The 22,360-nt window shown below is 41.8% G+C and overlaps 1 protein-coding gene across 1 annotated transcript; it reads right to left on the reverse strand.

The window, feature by feature from the left end:
• Positions 1-1,178: 1,178 nt before the first annotated feature.
• irf3 (interferon regulatory factor 3) lies at positions 1,179-21,743 on the reverse strand. The gene is made up of 10 exons (XM_028968701.1): positions 21,580-21,743; positions 20,112-20,279; positions 19,081-19,267; positions 17,443-17,502; positions 17,294-17,353; positions 5,700-5,864; positions 4,539-4,617; positions 3,631-3,911; positions 1,703-1,824; positions 1,179-1,626 (listed from the first exon to the last, which is right to left on the reverse strand). The coding sequence occupies exons 2-10, from the start codon at positions 20,274-20,276 to the stop codon at positions 1,516-1,518; spliced, it is 1,230 nt and encodes a 409-aa protein (XP_028824534.1). The 5' UTR covers positions 20,277-20,279; positions 21,580-21,743; the 3' UTR covers positions 1,179-1,515.
• Positions 21,744-22,360: the final 617 nt, after the last annotated feature.

A 22,360-nucleotide genomic window follows, 5' to 3' on the forward strand; every position in this document is an offset into this window, starting at 1 on the left:
GATTTGATGATGAGAATAGTTTAATTAATTCATGGTCTTTTAGAAGGTTGGAGCGTTCTAATCGGCAGTCTGATATTTGAAGATTATTTTATATCATTATAGTAATATCAACAGAGCTGAAAAGTTATTGAATTGTGTTGGGAAAAAGTGATAAAATCATCTGTGTGCAACCTCTATCCACTATTGAATTAAGTACAACATGTTCTTTTTTTCAGTGCACTGTATATACTCCACATCCTAACACCTATCCTTAGCCAGTTCAGGGCAGTGGTGGCCTAGCGGCTGGGGAAGTGGACCCGTATATGAATCCTGAACAGCCAAGGTGCCACTGAGCAAAGCACTGACCAAAGACCAGAGAGTTTTTTTTCTCATGGTCTGAGATTGCTTCAGGTGTTTTGGGGCAAACACCAGGAGGGAAGCCCTGTGCCTTTTACTTCTATCTGGACACTCTACCACAGAGAACCTCTGGAGCTCTGACAGAATGAGCTTCGGGTTCTTGGTCACCTCCCTGACTATGGCCCTTCTCTCTCCAATTGCTCAGTTTAGGTGGTCGGCCAGCTCCTCTCCTGGTGGTTTTGAACTTCTTCCACTCACAGATTTTGGAGGCCACTCTGCTCCAACCTTCAAAGCAGCTGAAATTTTTCTTTAATCTGCGTGTTGTACTGCTGTATCTGTGCATGTAACAATGTTGAATATTGAACAGAACTCAAACACCTTATAGACATGGAGACCTGCTTGAAAGAGAGAGAGTGTAAATTAAATGAGACAGAAGTTAAACTGACTTGTGCTTCAGGCTGAAGAGACCATTCCAAACTGAGGAAAATAAATTTCTCATCTACAGGAACATAGCAACGCACATAGGACACATGCACATGCATTGAAAAATGATTTGTCCACATTTTGTCACGCTTCAACCACAAACTTTAATTTTATTTTATGTGATAATGGACACAATAGGATAACCAATCAGAAGCATCAAAATAGTTTAAAACTTTCAGCTGTGGAGGGAAATAGCAAATGAGGATTTTTCAATAAAAAAATTGCAAGTCAGTAATAGATTTCAGTTATTTATTGAAAGATTCATAATTACAATTTCAGTTATGCTCATCTTATATCTTGACAAGCGTTAAGATGTAACTAAAATTGTAATAATGAATCTTCCAATAAGTAACTGAAATTTTGTATACCTTTTTCTGCAAGTTGTTTTTTAATCATAGGCACATAATATATATGTACTGCTGAATCAGCCTTTTTGTGATATTATCATAAAGGGCATTTGTATCATTCTGATGATTCTGATTATTGCTCGTCGTACAGTACACTCTCAATTTTTGACCATTATTGATCTAAAATGTTTAGCGTGTTATGGAATAGGATTCTAATTTCAGATTTATCTGTATGGGAATTTATAATGAGTATGTCAAGTGCACATTGTTGTGTTCCAGTGCTGGGCTACCAAGTAAACATGAAGTGAGATGAGTCCTGGTTTTAAAAGGCTTGCTGTTGTCTATGACCTCAGCACACATCCATCTTATCCAGAGACAACTGTAGTTCCACGGAACGAAGAGAGGATGCCCCACCGGTCACCCCAATCTCCTTCAGTTTCTCTAGCACTCCAAAGGCCACCTGCACATAGTAATAGGGGTTACACAGATAAGCAAGAGTTTCTACAGGGGTATTGGAGGGATTACAGTGGATGCACCTCTACAGTTATGAGTTTCTTCTCCCAAGGCTTGAGTTTAGGATCAGGCCATTTCTCTCCCAGACAGAAGAACAGTGACATGGGAGGAGATGTTCCTCCAGAATTCACAAACTCCAATAGCTCTGTCAAATAACATGCAGAAGATTTTGTTGTTAAACATAACTTGAATGATTCATCCATATAACCACAAAAGACACTTGCAAATGATGTGACGTCAGATAGCAGCTACTGTGAAGATGATTCTTCCTCCTGGATGAATCTTCCTTCCTTCTGAATCTGAATTGTCCCCTAATTCCAGATTCTTCTATTGTTTGCATGCTTGTCACATTACATTTTTTATATCAATCTAATTTAAATATAAGACAAACAACTTATGTAAACAAAAAATAGTTTTTTTAATGATGATTGTGGGAATTGTAGTTAATCACTTTTTAGTAAAGTGGAACTAGACTGACATTACTGACAGACCTATTGAAATGGATCAAAAGATAATTTGAACAGAACAGAAGTGAAGTAGGCCAAAAGACATAATTCTGTCCAAAGAAGTTCAGGAACAGATGTGAAGCAAATTTGACCTCCATCCATCTGTAAAAGGTTACACAGTAGAGATGCACGATACCGATTTTTTGCAAACCAATACAAGTATTTTATTTGTTTTCCGGCCTATACAGAGAACCCATACCAGGTTGTTAAAAAAACAACACTCAGACAGAATGGCGTAGTACCATCTTTAACCAGTCAGTGCTGCTGTGGATGGGAATTGTATTTTTTGGGGGTAGCCGCACCATGCCCACATGCAATCCCAACATACACAGCCGAGGACAGAGCCTTGTAACCCCATGTCTCTTGCCTGCCGCTGCATGTCCTGATTCAACAGATGTTGTGAAAGCCAGTTTCCCTGCAATTTTGTACTATTGTGGCCGACATTTTTGAAAATCATAAATATAGTGAAAATGAGCCTTGTGTATTGTGTATATTTGTGAGCCTTCACATGTTGTCAACTCTCACAGAGTTATACAGTGAACCCCCCTGTGAACTTGGTGATGCTCATCCAGCACTGTGAGGGTGCAGCATACATGCAGGTGTCCAGTGAACTCAAATGAGCCTGTAGAGGTAAAACCAGGGCACAGCAAGGCTGAATTATTGGGGAAGAACCAGAGATAAGATCATGGGGATGGCTTGGGATGCCCTTGACTGCTGTAACTTTGTCACAACTGTAGCTTTGTAAATAACACAGCTTGAGGTAGCTTATGACCATTTCTAATAAAAAAAGATAATGGTTGGGTAGTTTGAGATTATTTTTGGGGTTAGACAAACACCAAATTTTTTAAATCCAATTTGTGGGGGACAGTACATCAGCGTCTGGAGTTCAGAAAACCTCCGGAGGGACGAAGAAAAGAAACAACTGCGACAGAAGAGCCAACACACAAAGCAGTGCAGCACTGAAATGTGGCTGCTGGGACTTGCTTATCTTATCTGTACATAGTTAAACAATTGAAGCATTGTCTATTTTAACAGTGTAGCATTTTAATTTGACTATTCTACCTGGTCTCCAAGACTATTTTAAGATTGTGTACACCAAGGGAAATCTGTTTCATCTAAATCTGTAGCTTTTGTACTGTTTAAACTGTCCAAAAGGGCAGTGGTAAGGCCTAGAGGGTAAGGAAGCGGACTCTTAATTGAAGGGTTGTGAGTTCAAATCTTGAATTGCCAAGGTGCCTCTGACCCTTGTGCAAGGGACCATCCCCACACAATGCTCCCTGGACGCCTTTCATGGCTGCCCGCAGCTCACAAAGGGTGATGGGTTAAATGCAGAGGCCACATTTTGTTGTGTGTCACCGTGTATCACAATGACAAAAACAATCACTTTCAGTATTTCTACTTTTCTGTTATTCTAAAAGAAAAGGTTGTGATTTTGCATTGCTCACCAGAAACAAAGTTCTTTAGTGCCAATAGAGGTTCAAGGTGATGCTTAGATAATTCCCTATGGATTTTGCTTTGATCATGCTTGCAGTTGCTCCAGAAAACCTTGCAGTCTCCATGACGACGGCCATGCACCACATTGTTCTTCAGAGTGACCTCCAGACCGCCACCCATATTCTCCAGGATGCATGCTGTCAGATTTGCCTGGGTTTGGTCTAGGATTTGGCTTGGAGGGGGCAGGCAGACCAATGGGAGAGCTACATCAAAGAAATGGCCAGCATCAGGGCTATAAAAGGCACACAAACCACATGTGATGTAAATAAAAATATTAAGTGCAACAGCAGAGTGTAACGATAGCTTAATTTTATTTTACTGTCAAGTTTTGTGCTTAAGTAAGAGAGCCGAGGTATCAGGTGCTTTATGAAGTGCAGTACCCCCACTCTGTCTTATTCATAGAATTGTTATTATTTTAAGCATCACTGCTGCAACTTAGTTTTTAATGTCAATACATAAAATACATGAAAATACTTGAGATTGTCTGAACATGAGATGTTTAACCCAGTTTTGTACTCATGGATCTCATGTGGTTGTGGTCAACCACATGAGTGGTTCATTATGCTTTGGCTTGAGTCCACTCTGTCCATTCATTAAACTAGGACAAGATGATTTTAACCAATTATTTCCATATAATGTATTGTTATTGGACAGTACTAGTTCAAGAATATTTCTGGAAGAGATGTTCTAAAAAGATTTTGTTTGTTTTGACTGGGTTTGGAAACCAAAAAAGTAAAATATGTATCTCTCTAAATATTTACATTTACAAATATACTAGACATTATTATAAGTTATTAGAAGTTCATAAAATAGCTCTTCTCTTACGTATTCAATATTCACCAAAACTTAAACATGATACCTGTACAGCAGTCTGAAGCCTGCTTCATTCTCCACCAGCTTCTCAAGCACCTTCTGTCCTCGGTAGTAGACCATCACCCCTGAAAATGAGTGAGCATAATGCCATAGTAAATGACAGCATGGAACAACCAGTAAAAGAACCACTGGCAACAGAATGTGCTTGGGTAATATCAACTTAAGGCCGAACTTCAGATGACCCGCCACTGACAACAACTGACAACAACAGAGTGCACATCCTGAACATCTGTTTTGGGGACCAACAACCATAAACCACAGTTAACTGCTGAAGCACCATGGTGAAAGCTAGAAACTAGGGATGCACCAATCCAATATGTGTATCAGATATCGATCAAATAATGATTCAAATCATTTGATTGGGAATCGTAACAGTGTGTAGATCCAAGAAACCAAGCTGCAGACTGAATTGCATACCACAGTTATCTGAAATTCTTTATTTTGTGCACCTCAGGAGCGTTGGTGTGTGCTGCGATGCATTGACGTGCTACCAATAAAACCAAAGCATTGAGGTGGGGTCTCTCTGATAGGGGCATCACATCAATATTTCTTGATCCTTTTGCACTGATCAATAATTGATTCTTGACTGATTCTATACATGTTGACACTCCAGATCGGCTGATAGAGCCCTACTAAAACCTGAATTTTATTGATATTTAATAGAAACTGATAGTGAACCCCATACCTGCTACTGTTGCCAACAGTTTCGGGACGAGGACTGAACCTGTCTAAATGTCATCGGAGTTGTGCTGCAATCCATAAAGCACTGAGCTACCATCTTTAAGAACAGTGTGTGTGTAAGGTGGAGGTGAGATGCCACAAGTGGTTCAATGGGAGGCAGACACGAAAACCTCCTGCCCCCTTCCTGGATGGGGATCTTGGTGGAAAATGGATTGCTCCATGAATATGTGGCCTGCACTGTATATACTTATTTTCCAAGATCTGTCTATAACAAAAAGCACATGCCTATTTAAGCAAATATCTATGAATGGTAGTGGTTTAAACCCCAGGTTCAAACCCCATTTACCACCATTGTGTCCCTGAACAAGACATTTAAGTAGCTCCACTCCCTGTAACTAAAAATTGTGAGTCACTCTGGATATGGGCGTCTGCTAAATGCATTAAATGTATATAAGATGATACTTACTGAAAGTGTCTTGTAGCCATTCTCCTGTATTGTCTGTATTGTCCTTAGACTGGCAGGGGACAGCCTCAGAAGGCTGTTGATTGAAGCACTGCTGTCCCACTGTAAAGTCCCCTTCATGGGTGTGTTGTTCAGTCAGCCCAGCACCACAACCAAGAGCCATAGTGTCTGGAGTAAAAGAGAATGCAATTAAAATGATCTATTTTGTAGAGAAAACCTTGGTAGATTCTATGTCAATGTCAGGTCTATGGCAATATAAAGGCTTGTTAAGACTGACAAATGTACAGTTTAACCCCAGCATGGGTCATGAACATGTACACCTCCACTTTACTTGCTTTCTAGCAGTCATGGTCTACATGAAAATGTATTTGGCCACATTAAATACCGGATTTTACTGAAACTTCTAGAGGAAGGCCATAAATTTCACAACAATTTAACTGACTTTTATTGATCTTTAATGGAAGCTGAGATTGTGAACCTCATACCTGCTGCTGTTGCCAACAGTTTCGGGACGAGGCCTGAATCAGTCTAAATGTTAGCCGATTTGTGCTGCGAGCCATAAAGCACTGAGCTATCATTTTTAAGAAAATTATGACTGAAGTTAAGATACATTAAATTCATATTGAAATCGAACAATTTTTAACACTTTGCAATCATGTTATTGTGGAGTTTACAGTGCATGTGGAAAGTATTCAGAGTGCATCATTTTTCCCACATTTTGTTATGTTACAGCCTTATTCCAAAATGGATTTCCTCAGATTCGAAACACAACACCCCATAATGAGTATTTGCGTATGAGCCAAATGTATTAAAAATAAAATAAAATAAGGAAGCACATGTACATGCAGTGGGGCAAAAAAGTATTTAGTCAGCCACCAATTGTGCAAGTTCTCCCACTTAAAAAGATGAGAGAGAGGCCTGTAATTTTCATAAATTTTTTCAACAAAATGAGAAAAAAAAATCCAGAAAATCACATTCTCAGATTTTTTAATTATTTGCTTGCAAATTATGGTGGACAATTAGTATTTGGTCACTAACAAAAGTTCATCTCAATACGTTCTTATATACCCTTTGCCATGACGGAGGTCAAAAGCCCATTTTTTTGGCCCATTCTTTCATAGTGTTACATCCTGTTATTTTGGGTGTGTTTCTGTTCTGTGTTTTGTGTTGTTTGCAGGTGCCTGGTGATTTTGTAAATTGAGCCCACCTGTACCTGCTGTGGGACAGACAGAATAAAAGGAGCCTCAGTCTCCTTTTTCGGGGCTGCGCTTGCCGTGCCATCCACCCACCTGCCTTCCTACCCTTTCCCTTTGACATCACTTCCGGTTTCCCCTGCGCTTCCCCTAGGAGGCGACGCAACTTGTTGTGTCGGCCTGCTTCGGTGTTTGTCTGTTTTTCTCTGTTTTCCTGTTTTGTTTGCTGTTATTCGTTGTAATTCGCTTTGTATGTATTTCTTCGTTATTTATATATTTAGTAGTTAATAAAATACTTGTTAAAACTATCCGTTTCGTCTTAGTAGGTTTACGTTTGTGTCCTTTCTTTTGTTACGGGCCGGAGCCCCTAGACTGGTTCGTAACAAAATTGGGGGCTCGTCCGGGATTTGTTCTGTTTTTTTCTCTCAGGACAAAATTTATTTATCTTCTGGACATCTGTATTTTTGGGGAAGACTCGCGTTCGACGTTCGTATGGAACTCTGGTAAGTTAGGCGTCTCCAGCCGGATTTTCGTAATCCCTCCATCGGAGCGCATTTGTTGTTTTGTTGGTTTGTGTTTGGGGATTTTATTTGGGTGGTGTTTTGAAGAGCAACCCCGGGAGGAGCTTCGCGGTTTGTCTCCTGACTGACCACGAAACTTCAATTGGTAACGCTCTTTGAAGAAGCGAAGGTTTATTTAGTGGGAGAGTTAGGCAGGTTTAGGGATCAGAGTTCCCTCACGAATACGTTGTTGCGGTGGAGAAATCGCACGTTTCGCTCCGTTCGCAGTCGGATTTTTTGTGGTGCTGCATCTCGTGTCTCTTGGCAACATGTCGTTGGCAGACGAGTTTATTCAGAGCCCTTCGTACGAACTCCTGTCGCGTTGCACTAAAGACAATTTGTTGTACATTGCAGAAAACTACGCGATCGAATTAACAAGCGAAGATAAAAAGTTGAAGGAATCTCTTTTTAAAGCCGTAGAACGCGCTTTATTGGGCAGTAATGTACTTGCGGCGCGGACCGAGGGTCCGGCGTCCCCGCAATCTGCAGCCAGTAGCGTCTCTGAAATGGAATTAAAGATGCGCGAATATTCTTTTCGGGAGAGGCAGATGCAATACGAAGCAGCGAAGTGGAGATCTGAACGTGACAGCCGTGCTGTGCGGGAGAAGGAAATTGAGAAGGAGTTGCAGATTCGTAAAATGGAAATCGAATTAGAAGTAAAACGACTCGAGTGTGAGGAACGCGAGAGAGAGCGGAACCGGGAATATGAAAGTCAGCGCGAAAGGGAAGAGCGGGACTTTGTTTTAAAGAAATTAGAATTAGAATTGTCCGCTAGAAAAGACGCTGTAGTTCCGGCGGTGGCCTCTGTTCCTCCCGTGTCGCTGTTACCTCCTGGCTCTGTGTCTCCTCCTCACGTCCCTCCTGTGGACCAGACTTCTTCTGATCCAGGTGATTATGGGTTTGATGTGTCCCGTAATATTCGTCTCGTCCCTCCGTTCAACGAACGAGAGGTCGAGAAGTATTTTAGTCATTTTGAGAGAGTTGCCATTACATTAAAATGGCCAACTTCTGTCTGGAGTCTTTTATTACAGTGTGTGTTGTCTGGTAAAGCTCAGGAAGTTTACTCTGCCCTCACAGTTGAGCAGAGTTCAGACTACAGTACTGTTAAAACTGCGATTTTAAACACATATGAACTAGTACCTGAAGCATACAGACAAAAATTCCGTCGACTGAGTAAAACTGACCGAATTACATATGTTGAATTTGCACGTGAGAAGGAGAACCTGTTCGACCGCTGGTGTACATCAGAGCACGTTACATCCCGCGAACAGTTGAGAGAGTTAGTACTGTTGGAGGAGTTTAAAAACTGTGTTCCTGATGCTGTCGCTACCTATCTGCATGATAGACAGGTTACCACCTTGGCTCAAGCTGCTGTTTGTGCTGATCAGTATGCTCTGACACATAAAAATGTCTTCGTCCCGTTCTCTTCGTCTCCCTCACACTGCATTCGCTCGTCACCTTCCAGCCCGAAACAGAGCTGGAGGAATTCCAGAAAATCTTCACCCCCCAAAGACCCTCGTGGGTGTTTTTACTGTCATGAGCTGGGTCATTTAATTGCTTCATGTCCTCGGTTGCAGAAAAAGAATCTAGCATCGTCCAAATCACTCCCAAAGAAAGTTGGGCTGGTGCACACGTTCACTTCGGAGAACATTATCGATGAGGTTGATCCTGGCTATGAGCCATTTATATTAAATGGAACGGTGTCTCTTACTGGTCGTGTGGAAGATGATGTTGCTATTAAAATTCTGCGTGATACTGGTGCTGCACAATCGTTCGTTTTAGATTCGGTTCTCCCATTCTCAATGGAGAGTTGTTGTGATTCCGATGTGCTGGTGCAGGGAATTGAAATGGGGTTCGCGAGAGTCCCATTGCACACTCTGCACTTAAAAAGTGAATTGGTCTCGGGTGTTTTTAGGATTGCGGTTTGTTCTCAGCTTCCAGTGAAAGGGGTTTCCTTTCTTTTGGGAAATGATGTCGCTGGAGGAAAAGTCCTTCCAGTTCCGGAGGTTGTAGACGTACCGATGTTGGTTATGGATGTGGACTCAAGTCTGGCTTCAGTCTACCCTGCGTGTGTTGTTACGCGAGCACAAGCTCGTAGGTATCAAGATGAAGTTGGGTTATCTGATACTTTTATGTCGTTCGACCCTTCGCCTGTGATTTCTGCGCATGTATCTGAGGAGATGTCCACATGCGGGGATGCTGCAGCTGCTGATGACGTGTGGCTGAGCGTAGATAAAGTGTTGATTGCTGGTGAACAGAAGACTGATCCTTCTCTGGCCCGGTGCCGTACTGCTGCCAGAGAAGGAGGTGTAGTTAACTCATCAGCGTCATTTTACTGGGAAGATGGATTTTTAATGCGGAAGTGGATTCCACCACACAGTGAAGATTTGGGGTGGAATGCGGTTATTCAGCTTGTGGTTCCTGCTAAATTTAGAGGTCAGGTACTGGCCGTCGGGCACGACCATGACTTTGCTGGTCATTTGGGGGTAAATAAGACATACCACCGTATTTTACGTCACTTCTTTTGGCCAGGTTTAAAATCTGATGTGGTTAAATACTGCCGGTCATGCCATCGCTGTCAAATAGCAGGAAAACCAAATCAGGTGATTCCCCCTGCTCCGCTCCGTCCCATCCCAGTAATTTCTGAGCCATTTGAGAGAATTATTTTAGATTGTGTAGGCCCATTGCCTACGACAAAGTCTGGGCATCGATATTTGTTAACTATTATGTGTGCTGCAACACGCTATCCTGAAGCAGTCCCATTACGTTCACTCAAAGCTAAACCTGTTTTACGCGCACTGATCCGGTTCTTTTCTACGTTTGGACTGCCAAAGGTAGTACAGACAGATCAGGGCTCTAACTTTCTATCACGCCTGTTTAAGGAAGTGTTGAGTGAGTTGTCCATTAAGCATGTGGTGTCTAGTGCTTATCATCCAGAGTCTCAAGGAGCCTTGGAAAGATTTCATCAGACGCTGAAGACCATGTTTCGTACGTACAGTGATGACACTAACGAGTGGGATGATGGGTTGCCACTCTTATTGTTCGCTGTTCGTGAAACACCCCAAGAGTCACTTGGTTTTAGTCCTGCGGATTTGATCTTTGGCCACACCATCCGGGGCCCATTGAAACTTTTGCGTGAGAAGTGGGGATCTCAGGGCAAAGAGACTTCACGGAACATTCTTGATTTTGTGAGTTCATTTCGTGAGCGTTTGCATCGAGCATGTGAGTGTGCACGCAACGCTTTAGAAAAATCTCAGTTAAAGATGAAGGGGCGTTATGACCGTAAGGCTGTGAGTCGGGAGTTCCAGCCTGGTGAAAAAGTGCTTGTGCTCTTGCCTGTTGTAGGATCTGCGTTACAAGCAAGGTTTTCTGGCCCTTATGAAGTTGTGTCTAAACTGAGTGAAACAGATTATGTCATTCGTACGCCTGATAGACGGCGTAAAACTAGAGTGTGTCACATTAATATGCTCAAGTCTTATGTTACCAGGGATGTGGAGAAAGTAGCTGCTGCAGCCGTTCCAGTCGCAGCCATATCCACTGCGGTGATTCCCTGTTACAGTCCTGAGGAGGATGGCCTTACTCTGCGAGACGTTCCTGTGACTTGTGCCCGTCTCCAGAATTCTGAGATCATGTCTGATCTGGACTCGTTTCTGTCACATCTCTCTGATCAGCATGCTTGTGAGATTAAAAATTTAATAGGCCTCTTTCCTTCTTTGTTTTCAGATGTGCCATCTTGTTGTAATGTCCTGTGCCATGACATTGACGTGGGTGACCATGCTCCCATAAAGCAGCATGCATACCGCCTCAATCCCACAAGGAGGGCTGCGATGGCAGCTGAGGTGGCCTATCTTGCTGATCATGGATTAGCAGTGCCCAGTTCTAGTGCCTGGAGTTCTCCGTGCATTCTGGTTCCTAAACCAGATGGAACTCATCGGTTCTGCACTGACTATCGTAAAGTGAATGCAGTCACATGACCCGACTCGTTTCCTCTGCCACGTATGGAGGATTGCGTCAACCGTGTGGGCTCAGCTAGCTTTGTCAGTAAGCTGGACTTGTTGAAAGGCTATTGGCAGGTGCCACTGACACCTAGAGCTGCTGAGGTCTCAGCATTCGTGACGCCAGATAGGTTTATGCAGTATTCTGTAATGGCATTCGGGTTGCGGAATGCACCAGCAACCTTTCAGCGTCTTATGACTACAGTGTTGGCAGGAGTGCCAAATTGTGAGGCGTACCTCGATGATGTAGTCATTCATTCGTCTACCTGGTCTGACCATGTGCAGTCACTCCACACTGTGTTTGACCGCTTGTGTAAAGCTTCGCTCACCCTAAACTTGGCGAAGTGTGAGTTTGCGAAAGCAACTGTGAGTTATTTGGGTAAACAAGTTGGTCAGGGACAAGTTCGTCCCCTTGCAGCTAAAGTAGTAGCCATCTTTGACTTTCCCGTACCAACCACTCAGCGAGAGCTGCGTAGGTTCCTTGGGATGATTGGGTACTACCGTAGTTTTTGTAAAAACTTCTCTGATGTAGTGTTGCCACTGACTAATCTGCTCCGTAAAAACACTGTCTTTGTTTGGTCTGCAGATTGCCAGAAGGCATTTGAACATGCCAAAGCATTGCTTTGTAGTTCTCCAGTTCTTGCTGCTCCAAACTTTAATGTTCCATTCATACTAGAGGTGGATGCAAGTGCTACTGGAGCAGGTGCTGTACTTTTACAAGAAGATGCAAATGGATTTGATCACCCCGTTTGTTATTTTTCTAAGAAATTCTTGAAACATCAACTGAACTACAGTACCATCGAGAAGGAAGCCTTGGCGTTGTTGCTGTCACTGCAACATTTCGAAGTTTATGTGGGATCAACTTCCATTCCAGTTAAAGTGTTTACTGATCATAACCCTCTTGTCTTCCTCACCAGGATGAAAAACGCCAATCAGCGTCTTATGCGCTGGTCCTTATATCTACAAGGGTTTAATTTGGAGATCAGGTACAAAAGGGGCTCTGATAATGTTTTGGCGGACACCTTGTCACGCTCCTACCAATAAATGTTTGATCAACAGTAAATGTTGATTTTTAGTGGTGGGGGTGTTACGTCCTGTTATTTTGGGTGTGTTTCTGTTCTGTGTTTTGTGTTGTTTGCAGGTGCCTGGTGATTTTGTAAATTGAGCCCACCTGTACCTGCTGTGGGACAGACAGAATAAAAGGAGCCTCAGTCTCCTTTTTCGGGGCTGCGCTTGCCGTGCCATCCACCCACCTGCCTTCCTACCCTTTCCCTTTGACATCACTTCCGGTTTCCCCTGCGCTTCCCCTAGGAGGCGACGCAACTTGTTGTGTCGGCCTGCTTCGGTGTTTGTCTGTTTTTCTCTGTTTTCCTGTTTTGTTTGCTGTTATTCGTTGTAATTCGTTTTGTATGTATTTCTTCGTTATTTATATATTTAGTAGTTAATAAAATACTTGTTAAAACTATCCGTTTCGTCTTAGTAGGTTTACGTTTGTGTCCTTTCTTTTGTTACGGGCCGGAGCCCCTAGACTGGTTCGTAACAATAGAGAAGTGATGTTTTGGGGCTGTCGCTGGGTAACACGGACTTTCAACTCCCTCCAAAGATTTTCTATGGGGTTGAGATCTGCAGACTGGCTAGGCCACTCCAGAACCTTGAAATGCTTCTTACGAAGCCACTCCTTCGTTGCCCGGGCGGTGTGTTTGGGATCATTGTAATGCTCTAAGACCCAGCCACATTTCATCTTCAATGCCCTTGCTGATGGAAGGAGGTTTTCACTCAAAATCTCACGATACATGGCCCCATTCATTTTTTCCCTTTACACGGATCCGTCATCTGGGTCCCTTTGCAGAAAAACACCCCAAATCATGATGTTTCACATAATTCACAGTAAGTATGGTGTTCTTTGGATGCAACTCGGCATTCTTTTTCATTCAAACACGACAAGTAGAGTTTTTACCAAAAAGTTCTATTTTGGTTTCATCGGACCATATGACATTCTCCCAATCCTTTTCTGGATCATCTAGGTGCTCTCTAGCAAACTTCAGATGGGCCCGGACATGTACTGGCTTAAGCAGGGGAACACGTCTGGCACTGCAGGATTTGAGTCCCTGGCGGCGTAGTGTGTTACTGATGGTAGCCTTTGTTACTTTGGTCCCAGCCCTCTGCAGGTCATTCACTAGGTCCCCCTGTGTGGTTCTGGAATTTTTGATCACCATTCTTGTAATCATTTTGACCCCACGGGGTGAGATCTTGCGTGGAGCTCCAGATCGAGGGAGATTAACAGTGGCTTTGTATGTCTTCCATTTTCTAATAATTGCTCCCACAGTTAATTCCTTCACACCAAGCTGCTTACCTATTGCAGATTCAGTCTTCCCAGCCTTGTACAGGTCTACAATTTTGTTTCTGGTGTCCTTACACAGCTCTTTGGTCTTGGCCATAGTGGAGTTTGGAGTGTGACTGTTTGAGTTTGTGGACAGGTGTCTTTTATACTGATAATGAGTTCAAACAGGTGCCATTAATACAGGTAATGAGTGCAGGACAGAGGAGCCTTTTACAGAAGAAGTTATAGGTCTGTGAGAGTCAGAAACCTTGCTTGTTTGTTAGTGACCAAATAGTGACCAAATGGCTTTCCACCATAATTTGCAAATAAATTCTTTAAAAATCAGAGAATGTGATTTCTCTGATTTTTTTTTTCTCATTTGTCTCTCATAGTTGAGGTATACCTATGATGAAAATGACAGGTCTCTCTCATCTTTTTAATGGGTAGAACTTGCACAATTGGTGACTAACTAAATACTTTTTTGTTCCACTCTAAGTATTCACAGCCTTTTTCCATGAAGCTCAAAATTGAGCTCACTTCCCTTGTTTCCCCTGATCATCCTTGAGATGAGTGACGTAATCGCATTTAATCCCACATACTCCTGGAATCAATGCTCTGTCGTTGTTTGGATTTCCTTCACTTCAGCATGGCTCCTTTTCACCTAAAGTAAAACCAATCCTTACCTCTCTGTCTCCTTGTCTGTTCTCCCCACCTTTTTTGTGTTTTGTCTTTTTCCTGCAAATTCTGACAGATCAAACAGGTGGGGATTCACTCACATAAGACGCGTTGCTCTGCATCAAGGTTTTTCATTTCCGCCAACACGCGCCCAATTCTTCTGCTGCTTGTGCGCATGTGACAGTCCCACAGTTGACAGTTCATCTCAGAGCACAAAGTCAAAGTCAAGCATGAAGTCAATTAATTGTATGTAGACTTCTGAGGCAGCATTGTCTCGAGGCACAAATCTGGGGAAGGTTACTGAAAAATGTCTGCTGCTTTGAAGGTCTCAATGGTCCGATGAGACAAAGATTGAACTCTTTGGTATGAATGCCAGACGTCATGTTTGGCATAATCCAGGCACTGCTCATCACCAAGCCAATAACACCCCTACAACGATGCATAGTCGTGGCAGCATCATGCTGTGGGGATGTTTTTCAGCTGCAAGAACTGGGAGGCTAGTCAGGATAGCAGGAAAAATTACTGTAGCAATTACTGTAGTACAGCGACACCCTGGATGAAAACCTATTTAGTGCACACTTGAACTCAGACTGGGGCGATGGCTTAATCTTTCAGCAGGACAATGACACTAAGCACACAAAACCAAGATATCAAAGAAGTGGCTTCAGGACAACTCAGTGAATGTCCTTGAGATTGAACATCTCTGGGGAGATCTTAAAATGGCTGTGCACAAACGCATCCCATCCAAAATGATGGAGCTTAAAAATGAAGGAGCTTATGGCACCATATTCAAAAAGACTTGAGCAAAGGCTGTGAATGTGCCGCAGTCTTTCACTTTAAGTGAAGTGATTGTCACATGTGATACACAGTACACAGTGCACACAGTGAAATTTGTCCTCTGCATTTAACCCATCACCCTGAGTGAGCAGTGGGCAGCCATGAAAGGCGCCCGGGGAGCAGTGTGTGGGGACAGTGTTTTGCTCAGTGGCACCTTGGTGGATTGGGATTTGAACCAGCAACCTTCTGATTACAGGGCCGCTTCCTTAACCGCTAGGCCACCACTGCCCACCTATGTACATGTGATTTCAAATATTTTCATTTTTAATAAAGTAACACTTTGTTCACATTCTTATTATGGGATGTTGTTTGTAAATTTCTGAGGAAAAAAAAATATTTAATCAATTTTGGAATAAGGTTTTAACACTTTCTTCAGTCTTTGTTATATTGCTGCCATTTGCTAAAATTATTTAAGTTATTTTTTTCCTCATTAATGTACACAGATTTATAAAGATGCAATAAATTATTCACACCTGGATTTGGGGATCCTCTGCTATTCCTCCCTTCAGATCCTCTCCAGGTAGGCAGGTTGGATGGTAAACGTTGGTGGACAGCCATTTTAAGGTCTCTCCAGAGATGCTCTACTGGGTTTAAGTCTGGGCTCTGGCTGGGTAATTCAAGAACAGTCATGGAGTTGTTGTGAAGCCACTCCTTTGTTTGCTTAGGGTCATTGTCTTGTTGGAAGGTAAACCTTCATTCAAGCCTGAGGTCCTGAGCACTCTGGAGAAGGTTTTCCTTCAATATATCCCTGTACTTGACCGCATTCGTCTTTCCCTTGATTGCAACCAGTCATCCTGTCCCTGCAGCTGCAAAACACCCCAACAGCATGATGCTTCACTTTGGGAATGTATTGGACAGGTTTGCCAGGTTTTCGCCACAAGTACTGCTTATAATTAAGGCCAAAAAGTTCTATCTTGGTCTCGTCAGACCAGATTTTTATTTCAGATCTTTATGTCAGATCTTTATTTCTCACTTCTTGGAGTGATTCAGGTGTTTTTAGCAAACTCCATGCGTTGTAAGTCGCTCTGGATAAGGGCGTCTGCCAAATGCTGTAAATGTAAATGTAAATGTAAGGAGAGGCATCTGTCAGGCCACTACCATAAAGCACAGGGCTGCAGTGAGGGTTGACAGTGATCTTTTGGCTCTTCTTTACCTCTCTCACCAAGGCTCTTCTCCCCCAATAGCTCAGTTTGGCTGGACGGCCATCTCTAAGAAGGGTTCAGGTCATCACAAATGTCTTCTGTTTAAGAATTATGGAGGCTACTGTGCTCTTAGGAACTTTAAGTGCAGCAGAATTTTTTTTGTAACCTGTAAGTTCTGTGCCTTGTCACAATTCAGGCAGTTCCTTTGACCTCACAATTCTCATTTGCTCTGACATGCATTGTGAGCTGTAAGGTCTTATATAGACAGGGGTGTGGCTTTCCTAATCAAGTCCAATCAGTATTATCAAACATAGGTGGACAAATGAAGGTATAGACCAATTTCAAGGATGATCAGAAGAAATATGGGGTATCAATATGTGGTGCTGTGTGTACATTAATGAGGGAAAAACCCACCAGCTGGAAGTGCCATTCATTTATGAATATTTTCATGTCCAGTTTCAACCAGCACAAGTTCCTTGTTTGAGCTTTTTCACCTATTCAACTGAACTCAAACATTTACAGCAGGAACCACTGATCTCCTGATTGAAATCTCCTGATTGACAGATCTCACACAAAGGACTTCCTTATTTTCTCAAACATGATCTCTGCTATAGACAGATGCTTGTTCACGGGTAACCCTTTGCTGGCCTGTGTCTCTAATGATTCCTCTGGAGTTGATGATCACTGTCTACTTGATATTTCCATTTAATATCTGTGCACCTAACCAAAGCCCTGAAATTGTTGTTAAGTTACATTCAGTTGTGTGTGGATTTAGAACTAATTTTGCTTCCCTGCATGATATATAAACACACTACACCTCAGTATATTAATGTCCAGTGCTGAAGGATAAGAAAAGGATGGTGCTTCTGCAGTACCTGGCTGGGTCTCAGATAGCTTCATGTTATCCATACATCTCTGAATCACATCAGATGAATCTACACATGAATGAAAATAAACAAATATAAACAGTAAAAAAGGTTCAAGTACTGAATGGATCTATATAGTTACTGACAGCCTTAATCACCTAGAAAGAGGCCTTCTTCTCCATCTGCTAAATAGATATGTTCAGGAGTGTCAGGGGGGCCTGGAAAAAAAAAGACTCAATCAGTTCTCCTAGAGCACAACACATAAATGTAATAGTTTTATACACTGTTAATTGACATCAAGTTTATGCAAAGAGCCAATATTTGCAGTGTTGGCCTTTTTTTCCAAGACCTCTGCAATTTGCCCTGGCATGCTGTCAATCAACTTCTTGGGAAAAATCCTGACTGATGGGAATCCATTCCTTCATAACCAGTGCTTGGAGTTTATCAGAATTTCTGGGTTTTTGTTTGTCCACCCACCTCTTGAGGATTGAAGTTCTCAACTGGATTAAGGGCCAGGGAGTTTCCTGGCCACGGACCCAAAATTTCAGTGTTCTGTTCCCCGAGCCACTTAGTTATCACTTTGGCCTTATGGCACAGTGCTCCATCATGCTGGAAAAGGCATTGTTCTTTGCCAAACTGTTCTTGGATGGTTGGGAGAAGGTGTTGTTGGAGGATTTTTTGGTACATCACTTTATACATGGCTGTGATCTTGGCTGTGATCATGGCTGTGAGTGAGCCCACTCCCTTCAATGAGAAGAAACCCCACACATGAATGGTCTCAGGATGCTTACTGTTGGTACGAGACAGGACTGATGGTAGTGCTCACCTTTTCCTCTTGGGACAATCATTTTTCCAGATGCCCCAACAATTTTTTGTTTCATCAGCATATTTAAGACCTTTTAAACTCATTTAAATGTAAGTATTCCTAGTCCTTTTTAATGATATTTAAAGCCATATTTTTTGGAAACTCGAATTTAGGACAAATTTAGTATCTGTGGAAACCCTGCCATGTGCTCTGTGTTCTTACCCAAAACTAGTGCCTCATGCTGCAAGTAGGCGTGGTTTATACTGGTCTACAACAGAAATATCTGCTGCATGTGAAAATTATAATCAAAATCTCTCATCAGCCAAATTTATATTGCATACCGTTTATAACGTGCAGTACTAAAATACACACATTTAACGGAAATGACAGAGATAAATCTGCTACATTCCTTCATAAAAAACACAAATAATCACTGTTCAAATAGATTATCATATTGCTCCCCGACAAAAACATTTTCTTCCTACTCACATTTTTTCAGCTTCATTCATTATAAATTTATCATATGATTCAGCACCACAGACAGCTCATCTAATAATCAGTAAAAAATTATCCCTGCTATTTGCATATACTGGACAATTGGACTGTTTAATATCAACCCTGCTCTGACATCTACTGCACCCTCACTCTACTCTGGAAAGGGGTCCCTCTCTCACTCACACCGTCACAAGGTTCCTCCATTTTTTTTCCCTGAGTTTTTCCTTGTGCGCAGAAATAAGTGTGAGGTGTCAACTGTACGGCCCGTCAAAGCCATTGAAACAAATTATATGTGATTTTGGGCTAAATAACAAATAAGTGTTGTTGTTATTGACAGTTATTGAGAATTGGGCATTGTATGTTATCATATTGTTGTGAACAAATGAAATTAAACATCAAACAGCACAGATCTAGCGGAACATGTATATTATAAATTATTTCACATTTATATGCAAATAACAGGTGCAATGTATTCTCTCCCCTCATCCATACTTACCAATGGGTGTTGTCTCCTCATGTGGCCATTTAAATACTTTATGTGGATTGGCTGCATCGTTCTTGTTGTCAGATAACAGTTTGAAACCTTTGGCTCTCAAAGCACTACGGAAGTTTCTTTTCCACACTGAGGGGTCTCCAGGGGTCCTGCCATCAGCCTGCCTCCCAATGCTGGTCTCTGCCCAGGCCTGTGGAGCATGATGACTCCTGATTAACCACACACAATTACATAATGGTGATTCAGCCCAAGTGGCTGCACTGATGAACATAAATTTCTAATTGTTGATGACATACAAACAAGTTAAGCTGATTTGACATTAGGGCATTCTTTAAACAAAGAAACAGAAGTAGCAAAGCTTGTTACTTAATGAAGAAAGTATTAATAGCGCATCACTTTTGATATGTTACAGCCTTATTACAAAATGGATTAAATTATTTTTTTGCATCAGAATTCTACAAACAACACCCCGTAATGACACGTAAAAATACACATAGAGGATATGAGTCGGCTGTTTCAAAAACAAAAGACCAGGAAAGCCCCGAGACCAGATGGTGTATCCCCCACCGGTGTAGTAGTGGTATCGATGTAGTATTCTAGTGCGGAACACACTTGCCACTCAAATCCCACTTACTACCACTGTGTCCCTGAGCAAGCCACTTAACCCTGAGTGTCTCCTGCTAGACTATTGCTGTAACTGATTGTAAGGTACTCTGGACAAGGGCATCTGGTAAATGCCAGGAATTTTAATTTAATGTAACTGGTATGAGTGACTAAAACAGTTTTAAATTCTGTCAAGTGAAATTATTTACGCGTACCAGAGAATGCGGAAGCAGGTGCCGAGTCTCGTATATAAGCCGACGGAAATGACATTGCCTCACTTGGTCATTGACCCTGCTACCTTCTACCAACCGAAAATCCAAGTAAGCCGATCCTCTACCTTTTCCTGTTTTCCATTCTGCTCTCCTCTATTACCTGCTTAAACCCGGAAATAAAGAACGAAATGAAAAGAACGAAAATAAAGAACATGTCACCTTGAAAATGAGAACATCATCACCACAAGAGTCCTGTCTTAGCGCATGCTTCCATGGGATACAGAACTGTGTCTGCTCCTGATTGGTCCAGGCCACCCCTGGGTACTGACCACTGTTTATCTGCTGGCGCAGCCAGGGGACGAGGAGGGGCTTGGAATGGGCCATAGCCTGTTTAGGAGAATAACCACAATATTCACCAGGAAATCATGGTTCTTGTGTTTACTAGTCAGTAAACAAGAAGTGCTTTGCTGGTTCTTTATACAGGGTGGGGTAGTAGAAGCCTATTAGGTAACACTCTTAAAATCAGAACCACATATCTATAAACTAGAAGGCCACAAAGTCCCAGATTCAAACCCCATTTTTGACCATAACTCAAGTAAAGTTATCAGTTATCATAAAGTTATCCTGTATTTGACAGACATTAAGCAAAAACCTAGAAATATTTCACAAAGTCATGTATATCATGTATGTTACACACACACACATTATTTTTTCGATTGTGAATGTGCATGATGTACATCGGTTTACCCATTTAGTTTGACCCTGGCACTACATTAATCTTTATCTCTTTAAATCCAGAGCGACTTACAATCAGCAGTTACAGGGACAGTCCCCCTGGAGCAACTTAGGGTTAAGTGTCTTGCTCAGGGACACAGTAAGTGGGGTTTGAACTAGGCTACTACCACCCTAAATTGTGAAATTGAAAAGGTTTTTATTAAATAAGGCACTCAAAATGAACAAATATTTATTCATATATGTTCAATATGAACTATAAAACACTGAAAAACAACAAGCATTTGATATCTGGCCCTTCTAAACAAGTGCTTTTGGACCCTGATTGATCTCCAAAAAGTGAGGAAACCTACATTTCCCTGCTTACACTTCCAAGGAGTGCTTCTCTTTTCTTTTTTTGCGCAATGTTGTTTGGATTTTCATGCAAGATTTTGATTACATTGTCATCCAAAATCTGGATCTAGAACAGTTGAGTTCATGAGATCTTTTGTGATTTTAGTTCTTTTTGATATGAACATTGTAGATCGGTGGCCTAGCGGTTAAGGAAGCGAATTCTGTACAGATCTGTACAGAGTCACTTAGCAAAGCACTGTTCCCACACACTGCTCCCTGGGCACCTTTCATGACTGCCCACTGCTCACCAAGTGTGATGGTTAAAAGCAGAGGACGCATTTCGTTGTGTGAACCTTGTGCTGTGTGTTTCACAATGGTTCACAATGACACGATATGACACAACTTCACTTTCACTGGTACAGCATCATCCAGGTCTGACTCTGTTCTCCAAGCTATTGAACAATGTGGTGATCGTCTGAAAGTGGCAGACTTGTGCTGACGACCTCCTCATCATTGAAATAAAAGCACGAAATGAAACAACACAGCAAACAGTAAAAACCTATAACAATAGAAAACGCGATTTCAGCTACATCCATGGTGCAGTTTAACATTAACGTCCTACCTTGAATCAGATCCAACGCGAACCTTTATGACAAGAGAAGCTTCTGTGCTTTAAAATTATTCTTATTCTTATTCAGTGGTAACAAAAATTTCAATAATCTTTGGTCCCCTTTGGTGAAAGAAGGAAGTTGTTTTCTCTGGCAATGTCTCCAAAGTCCTATCATCAGTTTCGTTTTAGCATTTCAACGTCACACGTGTGTGGTGACGTCAAAGCGTCAGATTATTGCAGCGCTGCGGGATTCCGCCACACGGCGCTCAAGAGTCAAGAAAAATGGAGCTTGCTCTATGGCAAGCAGATTTAACATTTAAGAAGTAGACAGGATAAAAGATGAACATTCGGCTAGTCAAAAGTTTCATTTTAGATATCTGCAACTACAATTTGCCTAATCAAAAGTAGAATTAAAGATATCTACTATTACATTTTGTCTAGTCTTATTGACAATGTGAAAACTATCTACAATTTAGTTTTGACTAATCGAAATTCCAGATATCTTTCTACATCTTTATCTTTAACTACATTGTGACGATCAAAAGTTTAATTGTAGATATCTATAATGGACTTACAGTTAAAGATATCTTATTTATCGTCATTATCGTTTTGGATGTTTCAAAGTAAGTTATTACTAGTCAAAATTCAATTGTGGATATCTACAATTAGACTTTTCACTAGTCAAAAGTACATTGATATCAATCAATCAATCTATTATAAGTGCTTTTTAAGATGGACATTGTCATTAAGTGCCTAACAAATAGAACAGTGCTCAAGGATCCAGGTGAGGAAG

The sequence above is a fragment of the Denticeps clupeoides genome, chromosome 2 (genome assembly GCF_900700375.1).
Source record: "Denticeps clupeoides chromosome 2, fDenClu1.1, whole genome shotgun sequence".
In the NCBI taxonomy this organism is placed as follows: Eukaryota; Metazoa; Chordata; class Actinopteri; order Clupeiformes; family Denticipitidae; genus Denticeps; species Denticeps clupeoides.